General features: G+C 44.9%; 1 protein-coding gene across 2 annotated transcripts; it reads right to left on the reverse strand.

The window, feature by feature from the left end:
* Positions 1–2,351: 2,351 nt before the first annotated feature.
* Positions 2,352–13,742, reverse strand: LOC100630386 (immunoglobulin superfamily member 1). 2 transcript variants are annotated; one of them, XR_011421980.1, is made up of 10 exons: positions 13,559–13,711; positions 8,169–8,204; positions 7,744–8,034; positions 7,122–7,418; positions 5,269–5,559; positions 4,647–4,943; positions 3,514–3,567; positions 3,290–3,419; positions 3,051–3,091; positions 2,352–2,899 (listed from the first exon to the last, which is right to left on the reverse strand). XR_011421980.1 is itself a non-coding variant. In XM_070223247.1 (9 exons), exons 1-8 carry the CDS (start codon positions 13,590–13,592, stop codon positions 3,085–3,087), a joined length of 1,383 nt encoding a protein of 460 aa, XP_070079348.1. In that variant the 5' UTR covers positions 13,593–13,742; the 3' UTR covers positions 2,352–2,899; positions 3,051–3,084. The 2 variants fall into 2 exon arrangements, 1 of the variants encoding a protein (XP_070079348.1); XM_070223247.1 differs by lacking the exon at positions 3,514–3,567 and having other exon boundaries at positions 13,559–13,742.
* Positions 13,743–13,986: the final 244 nt, after the last annotated feature.

A 13,986-nucleotide genomic window follows, 5' to 3' on the forward strand; every position in this document is an offset into this window, starting at 1 on the left:
TGAGTTTGGTGTAGTCCCATCTGTTGATTTTTGCTTTTGTCGTTTGTGCTTTTGGCATCATGTCCAAAAACTCATTCCCAAGACCAATATTGATGAGCTTCTTCTGTTTTCTTCTAGGAGTTTTATGATGTCAGGTCTTATGTTTAAGTCTTAGATTCACAGCTTGGTGCCACCACAACTCCCTTGGCTCCATGGCCTTCTCCAAGGTCCTGGCCCCCCACCTTTGGATGCACAGATGGATGGACCTCTCAGGTGTCCTGGTGTGCTGTGCAGAGGAGCTAGTGTTTCGTTATGGATGCCCAACTAGTTGTAAATTGAAGAGGAGAGGAAAAAAAAAGAATGACTCATGCCACCATGATTCTGATGTCAATCTGGTTGTAAAATCTTAAGAGAGTTTATGGATGTATGTGTACCTCTAGCCATGGGAAACGCAAGAGGTAACCCACTACCTGTGAGCACCTGGAAGGCAGGGACTCTGTGCTATTCACCTCAGCATCCCCAGTGTCTACACAGGTCCTGGCACATAGTAGGGCTTCTACAAATGCATGTTGACCAACTGCTGAGATGCCCCCTTTTAAGTATGACTGAGAAATTTTACCAGGATGTGAAATGATGAGGCCTTACAATATCGTCCTTCCTTCCTCCCACCAGCTCGACCCATCCCTGCCTCGTACCGTAATGAGCCACACCCATTTGACGAGGTAAGGAATTGCTGAGACTGAGGAAGCCCTATCATGGGAAAGTACTAGCTGGACAACCTTAGCTTTAATCCTTAAAGGTTTCTGATCCAATCTTTGTTGTTATGTGTTTTCACCCCTTGATATCCAAATGGTACCAACTTCACTGCTTGGTGCTCTAAAACAAGTCTCAAAAAATCCAAATGGATATTTTAGAAAGGCGAAAACATACGTTAGCCCTTGTCCCACATACAGTTGCATTTATTGGATACTCCAACCACTTGTTCTCAATCTGCTGTTGGCAGATCAGGGCAGAGGGAAGCATTGAGGTGTGAAGATCCAGCTTAACGTATAAATTAAGCTTAGTTAAGAAAAGATAGTATCATGAAATGGAAACCTGGTGATGTCAAATAAAACATTCTGAAAATGACAAAATTATAGAGGTAGAGAACAAACGAGTGGTGGCCAGGGTCGAAGAATGGTGTTGGAAAGAGGTGGGTGTAAAGGAACAGCATGAGAAACGTCTTTACGGTGATAGACTAGATCAGTATGTAGATTGATTGTGCTTGAGGCTATATGACTCTAAACATGTGATAAAATAATGTCGAACTGTACACACACATTGTACTAATGTCTACTTCTTGGTTTTGATATTGTAATGGATGTAGAATGGAACCATTGGGAGAAACTGGCTGAAGGGCACAAGTATCTGACTATTTTTGCATCTTCTTGTGAATCTATAAGGATTTCAAAATAAGAAGTTTAAAAGTGGGATCCAATTAAAGAGGAAAAACACAATGTAAAATAGATGTGGACAGTCATGCATTACAGAGTGGGAACATCACCGAAGCTGTTCCATGAGTGGCCAAGGTGGAGACTGAGGCAAGAGGTCATTGTAGAGGGAGCAGTTGGTGTCCGTCTGATGTTCCACACCCGTACTGGCTATAAATTCAGAGTTCTGTTCATTTGACTCCTCTTGACCAGATAGCAGCCAAAAGGGTCTATTCTCAGTAGGAACCATAGTTTTACTAATTGGGTGAGAGGGATAGAAAAATTCTCCTGGTATCTGAGGCTACCAGGAGCCACCACATTGAGAATGCCAGTCACAAGATACGCAGCCCAGTCTTCTCCCCCAACACCCTGAGGAGTGCAGAGGACAAAAACAGGCTGCCCTCACCTAATCTTATCCACAACTGCAGCGGCTATGAAAGGAAGATCTCAACTTCAATGATGAGAAAACAAGCAAAACTCATCCGTGGGGCCGGCTCCGTGGCCAAGTGGTTAAGTTCGCTCGCTCCGCTGTGGCGGCCCAGGGTTCAGATTCTGGGCGCGGTCATGGCACCGCTCATCAGGCCACGTTGAGGCGGCGTCCCACATCCCACAACTAGAGGGACCTGCAACTAAGATATACAACTATGTACGGGGGTGGGGAGGGTTGGGAAATAAAGCAGAAAAAAAAAAACTCATCCATGATCTGATGAAAGTTGACACAATGAAAGGAAGCAGATGAAATGAAGAACTTAGATCTGAGACAATCGTTTCTATTACAATCAGAACTTGGTTTTCATAAGTATATCTCATGAACTATAATGGAGGAGATAATAGTTCTAAAATAAGAATGAGTATTAATGAAAAAAAAAAAAACCAAGATTATTAACAAGAAACAACCACAGATCTTGAAAGTAAAAATATAATGGATGACTTTTTACACCTGTGCCAGAAATACTGGATATAACTGGGCAGAACTGGATGCCAGGGAATACAGTGGAATTCTCCCAAAATGAGGTAAAATGTTGGGAATATATGAAATAAAATTTAAAAGACATCTGTGGTAAATACAGAAATTTCAATGGCTAATTGCTGGTCCAAAAGTACAAAACAGTGAGAATGGAGGGGAGCAATAATAAATATACAGGAAGCAATGTTTTCTTCACTTTTCAGTGGAAGAATGGTTCCTGCCCCTTCAACCAAACATGCCACCCAGCCTGACTCTGAAGCTTTCAGTATTTTTTCCAATCATCCACATCAAAACGTGTTAGGTGAGTCTTTATGCTCAGTCCTGTTCTTGGCCCCAGGTGAACAGTACAGGAAGAAGAAAGCCATCCTCTTGCCTTGCAGTGGCTCTCAAGAGAGCTGAGAATGCAGGATCCACAGAACTGTTAAGAATCAGCAGGTCTAGCTTGATCAAGCACTTGTCTTCCCCACCCCAGCAGTTGTGGGACCTATGAGTAGAGGACAGACTTAAGATCAAGGAAAGGAGGAAGAGGAAGAATATAATTTCTCAACAGCCTCCAAACACAGGTTCTCAACCAAGAACACCACCCCTCTCCCCATCCTCCGTATCCAGGGATGTTTGAAGAGGTGTGGTAGTACCTGCTTTTTTTCTTCTTCCACAGTGATTGAGGCTTCAACTGCTGTTTAATGGGAAAGGAAAAGAGATACTAAACGTTCCTACAGTGAACAGAAGAGTCATACGTGATGAAGAAAAATCCCACCTGAAACGCTGTTTGTGGCCATACTGCAAAACGTAAGGTCCCATGGTGAAGTATGATGTTTAAAGACCCCCGCTTCTACAACAGCCCGTGAAAAAGAGAAATGCTCAGTTGTTTTACCTGGATCCACTTTGAGACTCCTTCTGGCTACACCAGGATTCAACCAAGAGAGCCCCCATAATAGCCAAAATTATGGCACCCAGACCCAGTCGGATGAGGTTCCCCGTGGTGTAATCTCTTGATGTGGCATCTGGGGAAAATGAAACAGAGAAGAGGGTCAGCACCAGCCATAAAAAGATATCCCTTCTTCTCAAATGGATCTGCCAAGTGCAACTCTCACATACCCACTTATATTTCCTGGCCAGTGGTCAGCTGTACCTTCACTGAAGTTTTAATCACTGAAAACAAGATATTGGATTTTGTGAGAATGGTACTGGCTCTTCCTTCATCTTCTTCCCTTCATATTCCTCCACATTATCACCCTTCTTTCATTTATTTGCTCTTTATCTCATTTCCATCTTCCTGCGTTTCCTTTTTCCTTTCTCCATCCATATATTAGGAATTCATCTTAGGGAGCTATGCAAAAAAATCAAAATTGCCCCACAGAGCCCTGAAATAATTCAGTGGCTCCATCTGCGTCTCTCTTCATAGAATGAAACCTTTTTGCAGGTAATGAGCTTAAGAAAGTTTGAGCTGAGGAGCTAAGCTCCTGGACCACTGTGCGTTTAATTGCAGCTTCACTCAACAGGGGCTGAAGGTTGGCATTGGCCCTGGTTCCTAAAGAGAAGCCCGCATTTATATCATCCCACCTCGTGCATCCCAATTAGTGCAAAAGTCATCTCCGAACCCATCAATAACAATGTTCCCTGAAGACAAAATCCAGAGGGAGAAATACATAATGAAACCACCGTGATCAGGAAACCCTCTCCACCTCACAGTACTCACCACACTGACTTTTGTTTCTAACCATAAAACATTCACTGAAATCATGGGAACTCAACAGCATAAAAGAAAATGTACAAAGCTGAAAACGTAGAGTGTGTAGCAGCCAGTGGAGCAAAATTCTGGCAGGAAACAAGATAACGTCAGAAGAATTTTAACAGTAAGTGCTGTGAGATGTGAAAAGATATGGCATCCATCACCCCAAAGCAGGAGGCTGTGGGGATGCCACATTCTGGGAACAAAAAAGAGCTGTTGGGAATGAAATCACTATCACCAAGATCAACCAACACTGAGAGACGCAGAGAGTAGTAGAAGGGATTCTAATGAAGGCAGGATTGATCATTTTGAAGAACAGCTTGAGAAATTATCCAAACATGCAGAACACAAAAAGGCAGAAGAGTGAAAATTAGGAAACAAAAGATGTTAAAAAGAGATGATAGTGCAAGTGGTGTAGAAATGAGAATCCAAGGATAACAGATCAAGGATCTCTTGTTTAAATTTTTTTTTAATTCCTAAAAATCATGTAAAACTTTACCTGTCACCCAGATCACAAGGTGATCACTGGGATGTGAGGCCCAGAAAGGACCTGTTGTCTGGTAGTAGACACAGCTGTACTGCCCAGTGTCATTGACTGTCACATTCTGAAGAGAGAAGTTTGTCTCCCGCTCTGCTGGACCCTGGAGCAGGATGGGCATTGGACTTCCTGCCTTCAGTAGGGCAAACATTTTAGGCCCAGTCTCAGAGTCTGGCTTCTGGCACTGCAGGGTCACCTTTTCTCCTTCAGTCACCTTACCCCTTTGGTGGGCGTGGAGGGAAGGTTTAGGAAAACTTCCTGGAAGAAAAGGGAGGCTCCAAGGTCATGGGGAGAAGCCTGGCGTCCCCCACTCACTTATGTTCTTCTGGCTGGGGGTTCCCATGGAGTGTGGGGAATGACAGATGCCTCATCTCACCCTCTTTCTGCTCTGACTCCAGGAAGGAGATTCTCCCTCCTGTCAGCCCTGAATAAAGCCAAGTTTGTCAGCTCCCTGCCTGTCTTTCTCCATCTCCCCCTCCCCAACGGCACTGGAGGTGAGAACCCCCGCCCCCTCTTGCTCTGGTTCCTCCACCATCCCCTGTCTCTAGGAAGACCACGTGCCATGCTGAAGCCCCGTCCTCACCTGTCACCAGCAGTAGAAGGACATCACTGGGCTGTGAACTTACGTAGGGTCTCCCTCTTCTGTGGTATTCACACATGTACTCCCCAGCATGACTGATTTTCAGATCAGTGAGGTGAAATTCAGCCAGGCCCTCTGCAGAATCAGGTGATTGTGAGGACTCAATGAGGTGTCCTCCCTTTCTGAGATCAAAGTTTACATCCTTGGTAGGAGTCCTGCATCGCAGCGTCACATTACTTTTGGCCGGTACCACCGAGGTAGGCCAGGCACTGAGAGAGGGCTTGGGAAGTGAGCCTGGAAGGAAGCAGAGTGGAGGGTTGGGTTTGGTTCTCTCACCTGCTCTCAGGGAGCCCATTTAAAGAAGGGAAAGGAAAATGGGGCCTTTGGGGCTGAAGGATCAAGGAGGGTTTAATAGAAAAAACACTCGCCATCTCTTCTCCTGTCTCCTTGGGCAACACGCAGCCTTGAAAAAGAACGGTCCATGAGACATATGCACCTGTCTGGAACCTACACCATCACCTGCCTCATCACTGAGGGACTTTCCCAGGGCCTCTTGCTGAGAAGGGACCTCTGGAGGTCATGCGTTTGGGAGTTCTCATTTTCTCCATGCTGGACTCTGGCTTCAGCTCTGCCCTCAGCTCCTCCATCATTTCTCACAGAGATTGTCCTGTGCAGCTGTCACCTCCCAAGGCTCCAAGACCTTTCTTGGCTCCATCAAATTCTACAAATCCTCCTCCTCTCGGCTTCTATCCTGAGCCACTCTTAATCTTATATTTCTATTAGAACTTGTGCTATAGTTTCTAATTCCCCCTCCTCTGAGCCGGGGGTAAGAGGCATGAACCACGAAGGAGGTTGGGGAAGCTGGCGACATGAGTGTGGCCCTCACCACCTCTGATGTTATAAGGCCCTAATTAAGCCTGAGCATCTCCTGACAGTCTCATCTCTGATAGAAGAACCACCATAAGAAAGCTTCCTTGGTACCTTGGATGACATAAATTTAGACAGAACCATTTGGTTGTAATTTCTTAAAAGACTTCATAGGAGTTTATGTAACTCATACCATGGGAGACACAAGATGTCACTACCTGTGAGCACCTGGATGGCACGAATTCTGTGCTATTCACCTCAGCATCCCCAGGGTCTGTGCAGGTCCTGGCACATAGTAGGACCTCTACAAATGCACATTGACCTCCTGCTGGGATGCCCCTAGTTAAATGATTGAGACATTTTACCAGGATGTGAAAAGATGCAAACTTACAATATCTTCCTTTCTTCTTCCCACCGGGTTGACCCATCCCTACCTCACAACATAGTGACCCCCACCCATTTGGTGGGGTAAGAAGTTGCTTGAGAGACAGAGGAAGCGCTATCATGGGAAAGTGCTAGCTGGACGTCCTTAGCCTTCGTCCTTAAAGGTTTCTGATCCAATCTCTGCCATTATGTATTTTCATAATGAGATAATGTCAGAAGAATTCTAACAGTAAGTGCTGTGAGATACGAAAAGCTTTTGTCTCCATCACCCTAAAGCAGGAGGCTGTGGGAATGCCACATTCTGAGAACAAAAAAGCATCGTTGGGAATGAAACCACTATTGCCAAGGTAAACCAACACCTTAAGAGATGCAGAGAATGGTAGAAGGGATTCTGATGATGGCAGGATTGATCATTTTGAAGAACAACTTGAGAAATTATCCACAGATGCGGAACAAAAAAGGGCAAAAGAGTGAAAATTAAGAAACAAAAGATGTTAAAAAGAGATGGTAGTGCACGTGATGTAGAAATGAGAATCAGAGGATGACAGATCAATGATTTCTTATTTAGTTAAAAAGAAATTTCTCAAAATCATGGCAAGCGTTACCTGTCACCTGGATGTCAACGCGATTGCTGGGCTCTGAGGCCCAGAAAGGAGCCTTTGTCTGGTAGTACACACAGCTGTACTGCCCAGTGTCATTGACTGTCACACTCTGAAGGGAGAAGTCTGTCTCCTTCCCTACTGGAGTCCGGAGTTGGATGGGCTTTGGACTTCCTGCCTTCAGTAGGGCAAACATCACAGGCACGATCCCGAAGTCTGGCTTCTGGCACTGCAGGGTCACCTTTTCTCCTTCAGTCACCTTACCCCTTTGGTGGGCTTGGAGGGAAGGTTTAGGAAAATTTCCTGGAAGAAAAGGGAGGCTCCAAGGTCATGGGGAGAAGCCTGGCGTCCCCCACTCACTTATGTTCTTCTGGCTGGGGGTTCCCATGGAGTGTGGGGAATGACAGATGCCTCATCTCACCCTCTTTCTGCTCTGACTCCAGGAAGGAGATTCTCCCTCCTGTCAGCCCTGAATAAAGCCAAGTTTGTCAGCTCCCTGCCTGTCTTTCTCCATCTCCCCCTCCCCAACGGCACTGGAGGTGAGAACCCCCGCCCCCTCTTGCTCTGGTTCCTCCACCATCCCCTGTCTCTAGGAAGACCACGTGCCATGCTGAAGCCCCGTCCTCACCTGTCACCAGCAGTAGAAGGACATCACTGGGCTGTGAACTTACGTAGGGTCTCCCTCTTCTGTGGTATTCACACATGTACTCTCCGGCATGACTGATTTTCAGATCAGTGAGGTGAAATTCAGCCAGGCCCTCTGCAGAATCAGGTGATTGTGAGGACTCAATGAGGTGTCCTCCCTTTCTGAGATCAAAGTTTACATCCTTGGTAGGAGTCCTGCATCGCAGCGTCACATTACTTTTAGCCGGTACCACCGAGCTAGGCCAGGCACTGAGAGAGGGCTTGGGAAGTGAGCCTGGAAGGAAGCAGAGTGGAGGGTTGGGTTTGGTTCTCTCACCTGCTCTCAGGGAGCCCATTTAAAGAATGGAAAGGAAAATGGGGCCTTTGGGGCTGAAGGATCAAGGAGGGTTTAATAGAAGAAACACTCACCATCTCTTCTCCTGTCTCCTTGGCCAGCACACAGCCCTGCAAAAGAACGGTCCATGAGACATAGGCACCTACCTGGAGCCCACACCATCACCTGCCCTCATCCCTGAGGGACCTCCCTGGGGCTCTTGTTGAGGATGGACCCCTGGAGGTCATGCATTTTGGAGTTCTCATTGTCTCTATGCAAGACTTTGGCTTCAGCTCTGCCCTCAGCTCCTCCATCACTTCTAACAGAACTTCTTCTGTGCAGCTTTCACCTCCCAAGGCCCCAGGACCTTTCTTGGTTCCACCAAATGCCACAAATCCTCCTAGTCTCATTTTCTCTCCTGAACCACTGTTAGTCTTACATTTCTATTAGAACCTGTCTTATACTTCCTAGATCTCTCAGTATTGTATAAGAGGCATGAACCATGAGGGAGATTGGGGAAGCCGGGGACACGAGTGTGGCCTTCGCCCACTTCTGATGTTCTGAGGCTCTATGTAGGCCTAAGCATCTCCTGACAGTCTCATCTGTAGACAGAAGAATCACCATAAGAACGGATCCTTGGTGCCTTCAGTGACATAAATTAAGATAGAACCATTTTATTGTAATTTCTTAAAAGAGTTCATAGAAGTTTATGTAACTCATAATGTGGGTGACATAAGATGTCACTATGATGAGCACCTGGAGAGTAGCAACTCTGTGTTATTGGCCTCAACATCCCCCGTGTCTGTGCGTGTTCTGGCACATAGTAGGACTTCTACAAATGCACCTTGACTTTCTGATGTGATGACCCCGTTTAAGCATGATTGAGAAATTTTACCAGGATGTGAAAAGTTGCAACCTCTCCATAGCTCCCTTTCTTCCTCCCACCAGATTAATTCCATTTCTGGACCTCACCATCGTCACCAACATCCATTTGGTGAGTAGGGGTTTTCTCAGAGATGGAGCAAGTCCTATCACTGAGAAGAGCTAGTTAAGTCAATCTCAGCGTTTAATCTGAAAAGTTTCTTATCCAATCTTAGCCATTATCTCTTTTCATCTCTTGATACTCCAGATGGGACAAAGGTTACTGCTTGGTACCATGAAGCCAGCCTCAAAAAATCCAAATGGATGTTCCAGAAAGGAGAAAACATACGCACCTCCCCTCCCTTGTCCCATGTGCAGGTGCATTTGTAGGATACTCCAACTCAATTGTTCTTAATCTCAGCTACTCATTTTGCTCCCGTTGAGGGCAGGGCGTTGTTGAAAATTCCAGTGCACAGACCAAGCCACACACAGGCTTTGAGTCAGAATCACTTGCAATAGGACTCAGGCCCCAAACTTTCAAAATCTCCCCACATTGGGACCGGCCTGGTGGTGCGGTGGTTAAGTTCGCACGTTCCGCTTCTCAGTGGCCCAGGGTTTGCCGGTTCGGATCCCGGGTGCGAACATGGCACAGGTTGGCAAAAAGCCATGCTGTGGCAGGCATCCCGCGTGTAAAGCAGAGGAAGATGGGCATGGATGTTAGCTCAGGGCCAGTCTTCCTCAGCAAAAAGAGGATGATTGGTAGTAGTTAGCTCAGGACTAATCTTCCTCAAAAAAAAAAAAATCAAAATCTCCCCACAAATATTCGGCCACGGTGGAGAACCACTGCTGTATGTGAACCCGGAAAAACCTTTCTCAAGACTGAAACTTAGGTATTCAAAGTCAACCGGCTTAGAAAGAAACTTCCAAGTGAAAGTAATTACATACATCTCTGACTGTTCACGACCACCCTGCCATTAATGCCCAGTGGTGGTAGATACAGTTTTGCCTGAGTGCCCAGATCTCTTTGAAATTAACATCATGCCTGTTTGTGAATATTATGGCAAGAAAGAGATTGATCTAACTCAACAGATGTTGATTAGGCCTGTGTTTCTAAGCGATTTCCTCTTTTTCCCCCATGTGAACTAAACGGTTTTGTGTCTTCGTGAAAAGGAGAAGTTACCAGGCTTTTGCACTAAAATTGCGTGGGCCAATCAAAAATATTATATTTCACTTTTTGAAAACAGTGACAGTAAATTGCCAAAATTTGAAGAGATCCAGTGTCCAGCAAAGGATGAATGAATGAGCAAAAAGTGGGCTATACATACTATGGAATACTATTCAGCCATGAAAAAGAATTAAATTCTGATACATGCTACGAGGTCCAAGGATAGACCTTGAAAACATTATGCTCAGTGAAATTAGCCAGACACAAAAGGACAAATATTGTGTGATTCCATTTACACGACGTGGAATAGGCAAATTCATGGAGACAGAAAGTAGAATAGAGGTTACCAGGGGCTGAGGAGAAAGAGAGAAACTGGGTTATTGGTTCACGAGTACGGAGTTTATGTCTGGGATGATGAAAAAGTTTTGAGTGATGGTTGCACAGCATTGTGAACATATTTAATGCCGCTGAACTCTACATTTGCAAATAGTTAAAAGGATAAATAGTATTTATATATATTTTACCATAATAAAAAAAAGGAATATAATGGATATGTTTAAGGTATTGAAAAGGAATCTGTCTTACAGTCTGTGAATCCACAGAGAATGGAAAAAAGAAGGGTTGAGAGAGCAGACACCTGTGGACACCTGAACCCACTGGAAGCTACACCTGGGAAGCACATGACCGTGAGCTCTGGGTAGAGAGCCTGGTCTCTGAGCATCAAAGTCCTGGGAGCCGACCTGCTTTGCAAAGAAGTGGGACCCACAGCACAGACCCTCTCCCCTTCTAATGGATCATGCTGAGTGTGCAAGGTAAGCGCCACTCTGCATAACAGGTGGAAGATTATCAGTAAATGTCAGCCTCGTGTCCTGGCAAAGCGCTAAGGGAATGGAGAGAACTCCAGCACCTCTCTGCAAGAGGCTGTAAAGTCTCAGGGACTTAGAAAGTCTGTAGGCTGTATGTGATGCCCAGAGAAAGTGGGAGTCTAATCTGACAAAGTAAAATTAAGAAAAATAAATAAATTCTGGATGGTTTGGAGCAACTCATGAGGGAATTGTGATTGGGACTGAGAAGTCAGGATGTGCTGCTGTCTTGGCTCATGGGACATTCTGGGGTCTATGGAAATTTAGGGTCTTTGCAATCCTAGTCCCTTCTCCATCAACCCCCACCTGTACGCCTCAAGACACTCAGATCCTGAACACCTTTGAGGGAGGACAGGTACCTCTTCAGAGGCCTCCTGTGCTCTGTTAGCCTGGAAGGGTTAAGAGCTTTGTGGAGCTGGGTAGACAATGGTCGGACACTCCATCAGGTCGTGTGGGATTTACCATACACTCCCAGGCCCCAGAACATCTCATCTGATGTCATCTCTGTCTTCAGCAGGACATGCCTGAGTGACAGCAGGAAGCCTGCTCAGAGGCCTCATTACTTGGAGAGCAGCAGGAAGTCCATTAAGAGAGACTCACTGTCTCTCAAAGACAAAATGGGAAGGAAAATATTAACCTTCTCATTGAAGGAGGGAAGATAAGGAATAGCTGAAAGGTGGAAACAACCCAGGTGTCCATCAACAGATGGATGGATAAATAAAATGTGGTCTATATCGAAGTAGAATGTATAGACACATGCATACCTAAGTGGAATACTATTCAGCCATAAAAAAGATTGAAGTGTTTCATACTTGCATCTAGGGAAGAACTGTGGAAGGAATTGCTGTGGAATCAATGTCTAACCAAGTAAGAGGAGAATGAATGATAAAAAGAATAACAAACTTAAAAAAAATCATTTATCGATGGGGCCAGGCCCGTGGATAAGTAATGATTAAGTGGATAAGTAGTGGTTAAGTTTGCACACTCTGCTTCAGTGGCCCAGGGTTCACTGGTTCGGATCCTGGGCACAGACGTATACACCACTTATCAAGCCATGCTGTGGCAGGTGTCCCACATATAAAGTGGAGGAAGATGGGCATGGATGTTAGCTCAGGGCCAGTCTTTCTCAGCAAAAAGAGGAGGATTGATGGCAGCAGGTGTTAGTTCAGGGCTAATCTTCCTCAAAAAAAAGAATTCTAAAAAATGTCATTTATTGAGCTTGAATAATGTGCCTCAAGTCATGCATACTTGAACCTAATTGTGAAGCTAACCCTCAAAGATGAGCAAACTTTTAAATATTGACATGTGTTTCCCAAGGCCCCACAAATAGTGTGTGCAGGAGCTGAGTCTCCAGAACATATGCTGTATTCACTACATCCATCCAGTTCCCTCCAAAAACACAACTAGTTGTGTCTTCCTAAGACAAGCCTCTGACGTAAGGAGTGCTCTGGGGTGTAGCCTAAACTCTTGGGATCAGAGACTAGCGGCGATAGGAGAAAGCCAAGTGCAAATAATCACGCCAAGGCAAGTGCTCCTCCTCTGATATTTTGTGAATGTCAAGCTCTATTGGTTTCTGGAAACCAATTTATTTTGAGTTTGCATTCTAGCTCCATAGCTGGGAACATTCTGAACCACTCGTCTTTGCCTCCTCAAGCTTTTTCCAATCCCAAGTCCTTTCATACTGTCCTAGATGCTTCCCTACAAAGGAGTCCATGCAAGTGACCCTCTTACGTTAACATCGTGGCTGAGAGGAACAGCATTTTTAGAGCTAAGAAGTTGTGGGTTAAAACTTTGGCTTCCTTTGTACCACTTGTGCAATCTGAGGCAAGTCACTTCACTTTTCAAACTTAGATTAATTTCTAATCTGGAAAGGTGGACCGAATTTCCTCTTACTGGGTTTTGGGTTTATTTTTTTTTTTTTTGAATGATCAGGGTGGTATTTTCCAAATGTGGAAATGTGGAATACATCCCATTGGTGTGATGTATGATGATTTTAGGTGGAAGGAAGGATGATTAAAGCATTGCATGACAGCATGCAATCAACGCTCTCATAGCGCCTTGGATTAAATCAACAAGGAGGCCTATTTGAAGCTAGCCTCTGATGTATCTTGATCATGGCAATTGCCTGGATGGCAAAGAAATAGCAAGTTTCAGGCTCAGAAGCTTGACAAGGAACAGTATATTGTTAGACTATCCTAACATTGTTCCCCATATTCCTCATATAAAGTAAATTGCATCTACTTTATAGTTACCTACGATTCAACACTGGATTTTTATTCATAGTATTGATACAAAATTTCTATCTTAAATACTTTTATTTAAGAAAAAAGCCAGAGTCGCTATTAAGAAAAACATTAAGCCAATAAAGTACTGGTGGTAGAGGCATTCATCAAAAGTCGTGATGTTGGAAGAAGAATAATTGAAATTTGGAAAACACTGGTTTAGAGGTCACATGTGTGCTGCAAGATTTCTGTTACATAATATGCACTCAATAAACCAAAGTTGATGTTACTCTTTCTCTTTCCATCCCCAATCCAAACCACACACCAGTTATATTATTTTCTATGGTCCCAGTGTACTGCCCCATGAGACTTACTGAAACAGAGGAGGAAAAGGAGTCTAGGGATCATAGTAGCATGTCCACCTGTTCAAGGGTCCTTCGGTTTTGCAGTCCACAGGAGGGAGAAAAGCCAGAATGGTCACAGCATCACCCCGGACTCCAGAGTGTGAGAAGTAATGACTTTTCTCTGAACTTCCAGTTCCCTCCTCCCACAGCCACTTTCCGTAAACGTGTTGATGCTGCTGATTGCAACATGTTCCTCCCATGCCAGTCTTTAAGAACTTACCTCACAGAAAATCTTCATCTGTCTCAGTCACATTTCAGCCATCAAGCAGGTAACCCCTCAAATGCTTACAGCTTGGATCTGAAGGATTCCTACTGAGAAGATGAAGGCACTCCAATGTTGAGAATATTGGAAATCCTGGGCAAACCTTCAGGTCACTAGACGTTGCCCACCGGCTAAG

The sequence above is a fragment of the Equus caballus genome, chromosome 10, assembly GCF_041296265.1.
Source record: "Equus caballus isolate H_3958 breed thoroughbred chromosome 10, TB-T2T, whole genome shotgun sequence".
NCBI lineage: Eukaryota > Metazoa > Chordata > Mammalia > Perissodactyla > Equidae > Equus > Equus caballus.

Excerpts from the sequence above, each read along its gene's own strand:
- LOC100630386 (XM_070223247.1), bottom strand. The coding sequence starts at position 13,592 with ATGATCCCTAGACTCCTTTTCCTCCTCTGTTTCA. Across the intron at positions 8,035-8,168 it reads AGGAGACAGGAGAAGAGATG|GCTCACTTCCCAAGCCCTCT; the intron begins GTGAGTGTTTCT and ends GCTTCCTTCCAG. Across the intron at positions 4,944-5,268 it reads CCTTCTACTGCTGGTGACAG|GAAGTTTTCCTAAACCTTCC; the intron begins GTGAGGACGGGG and ends CTTTTCTTCCAG.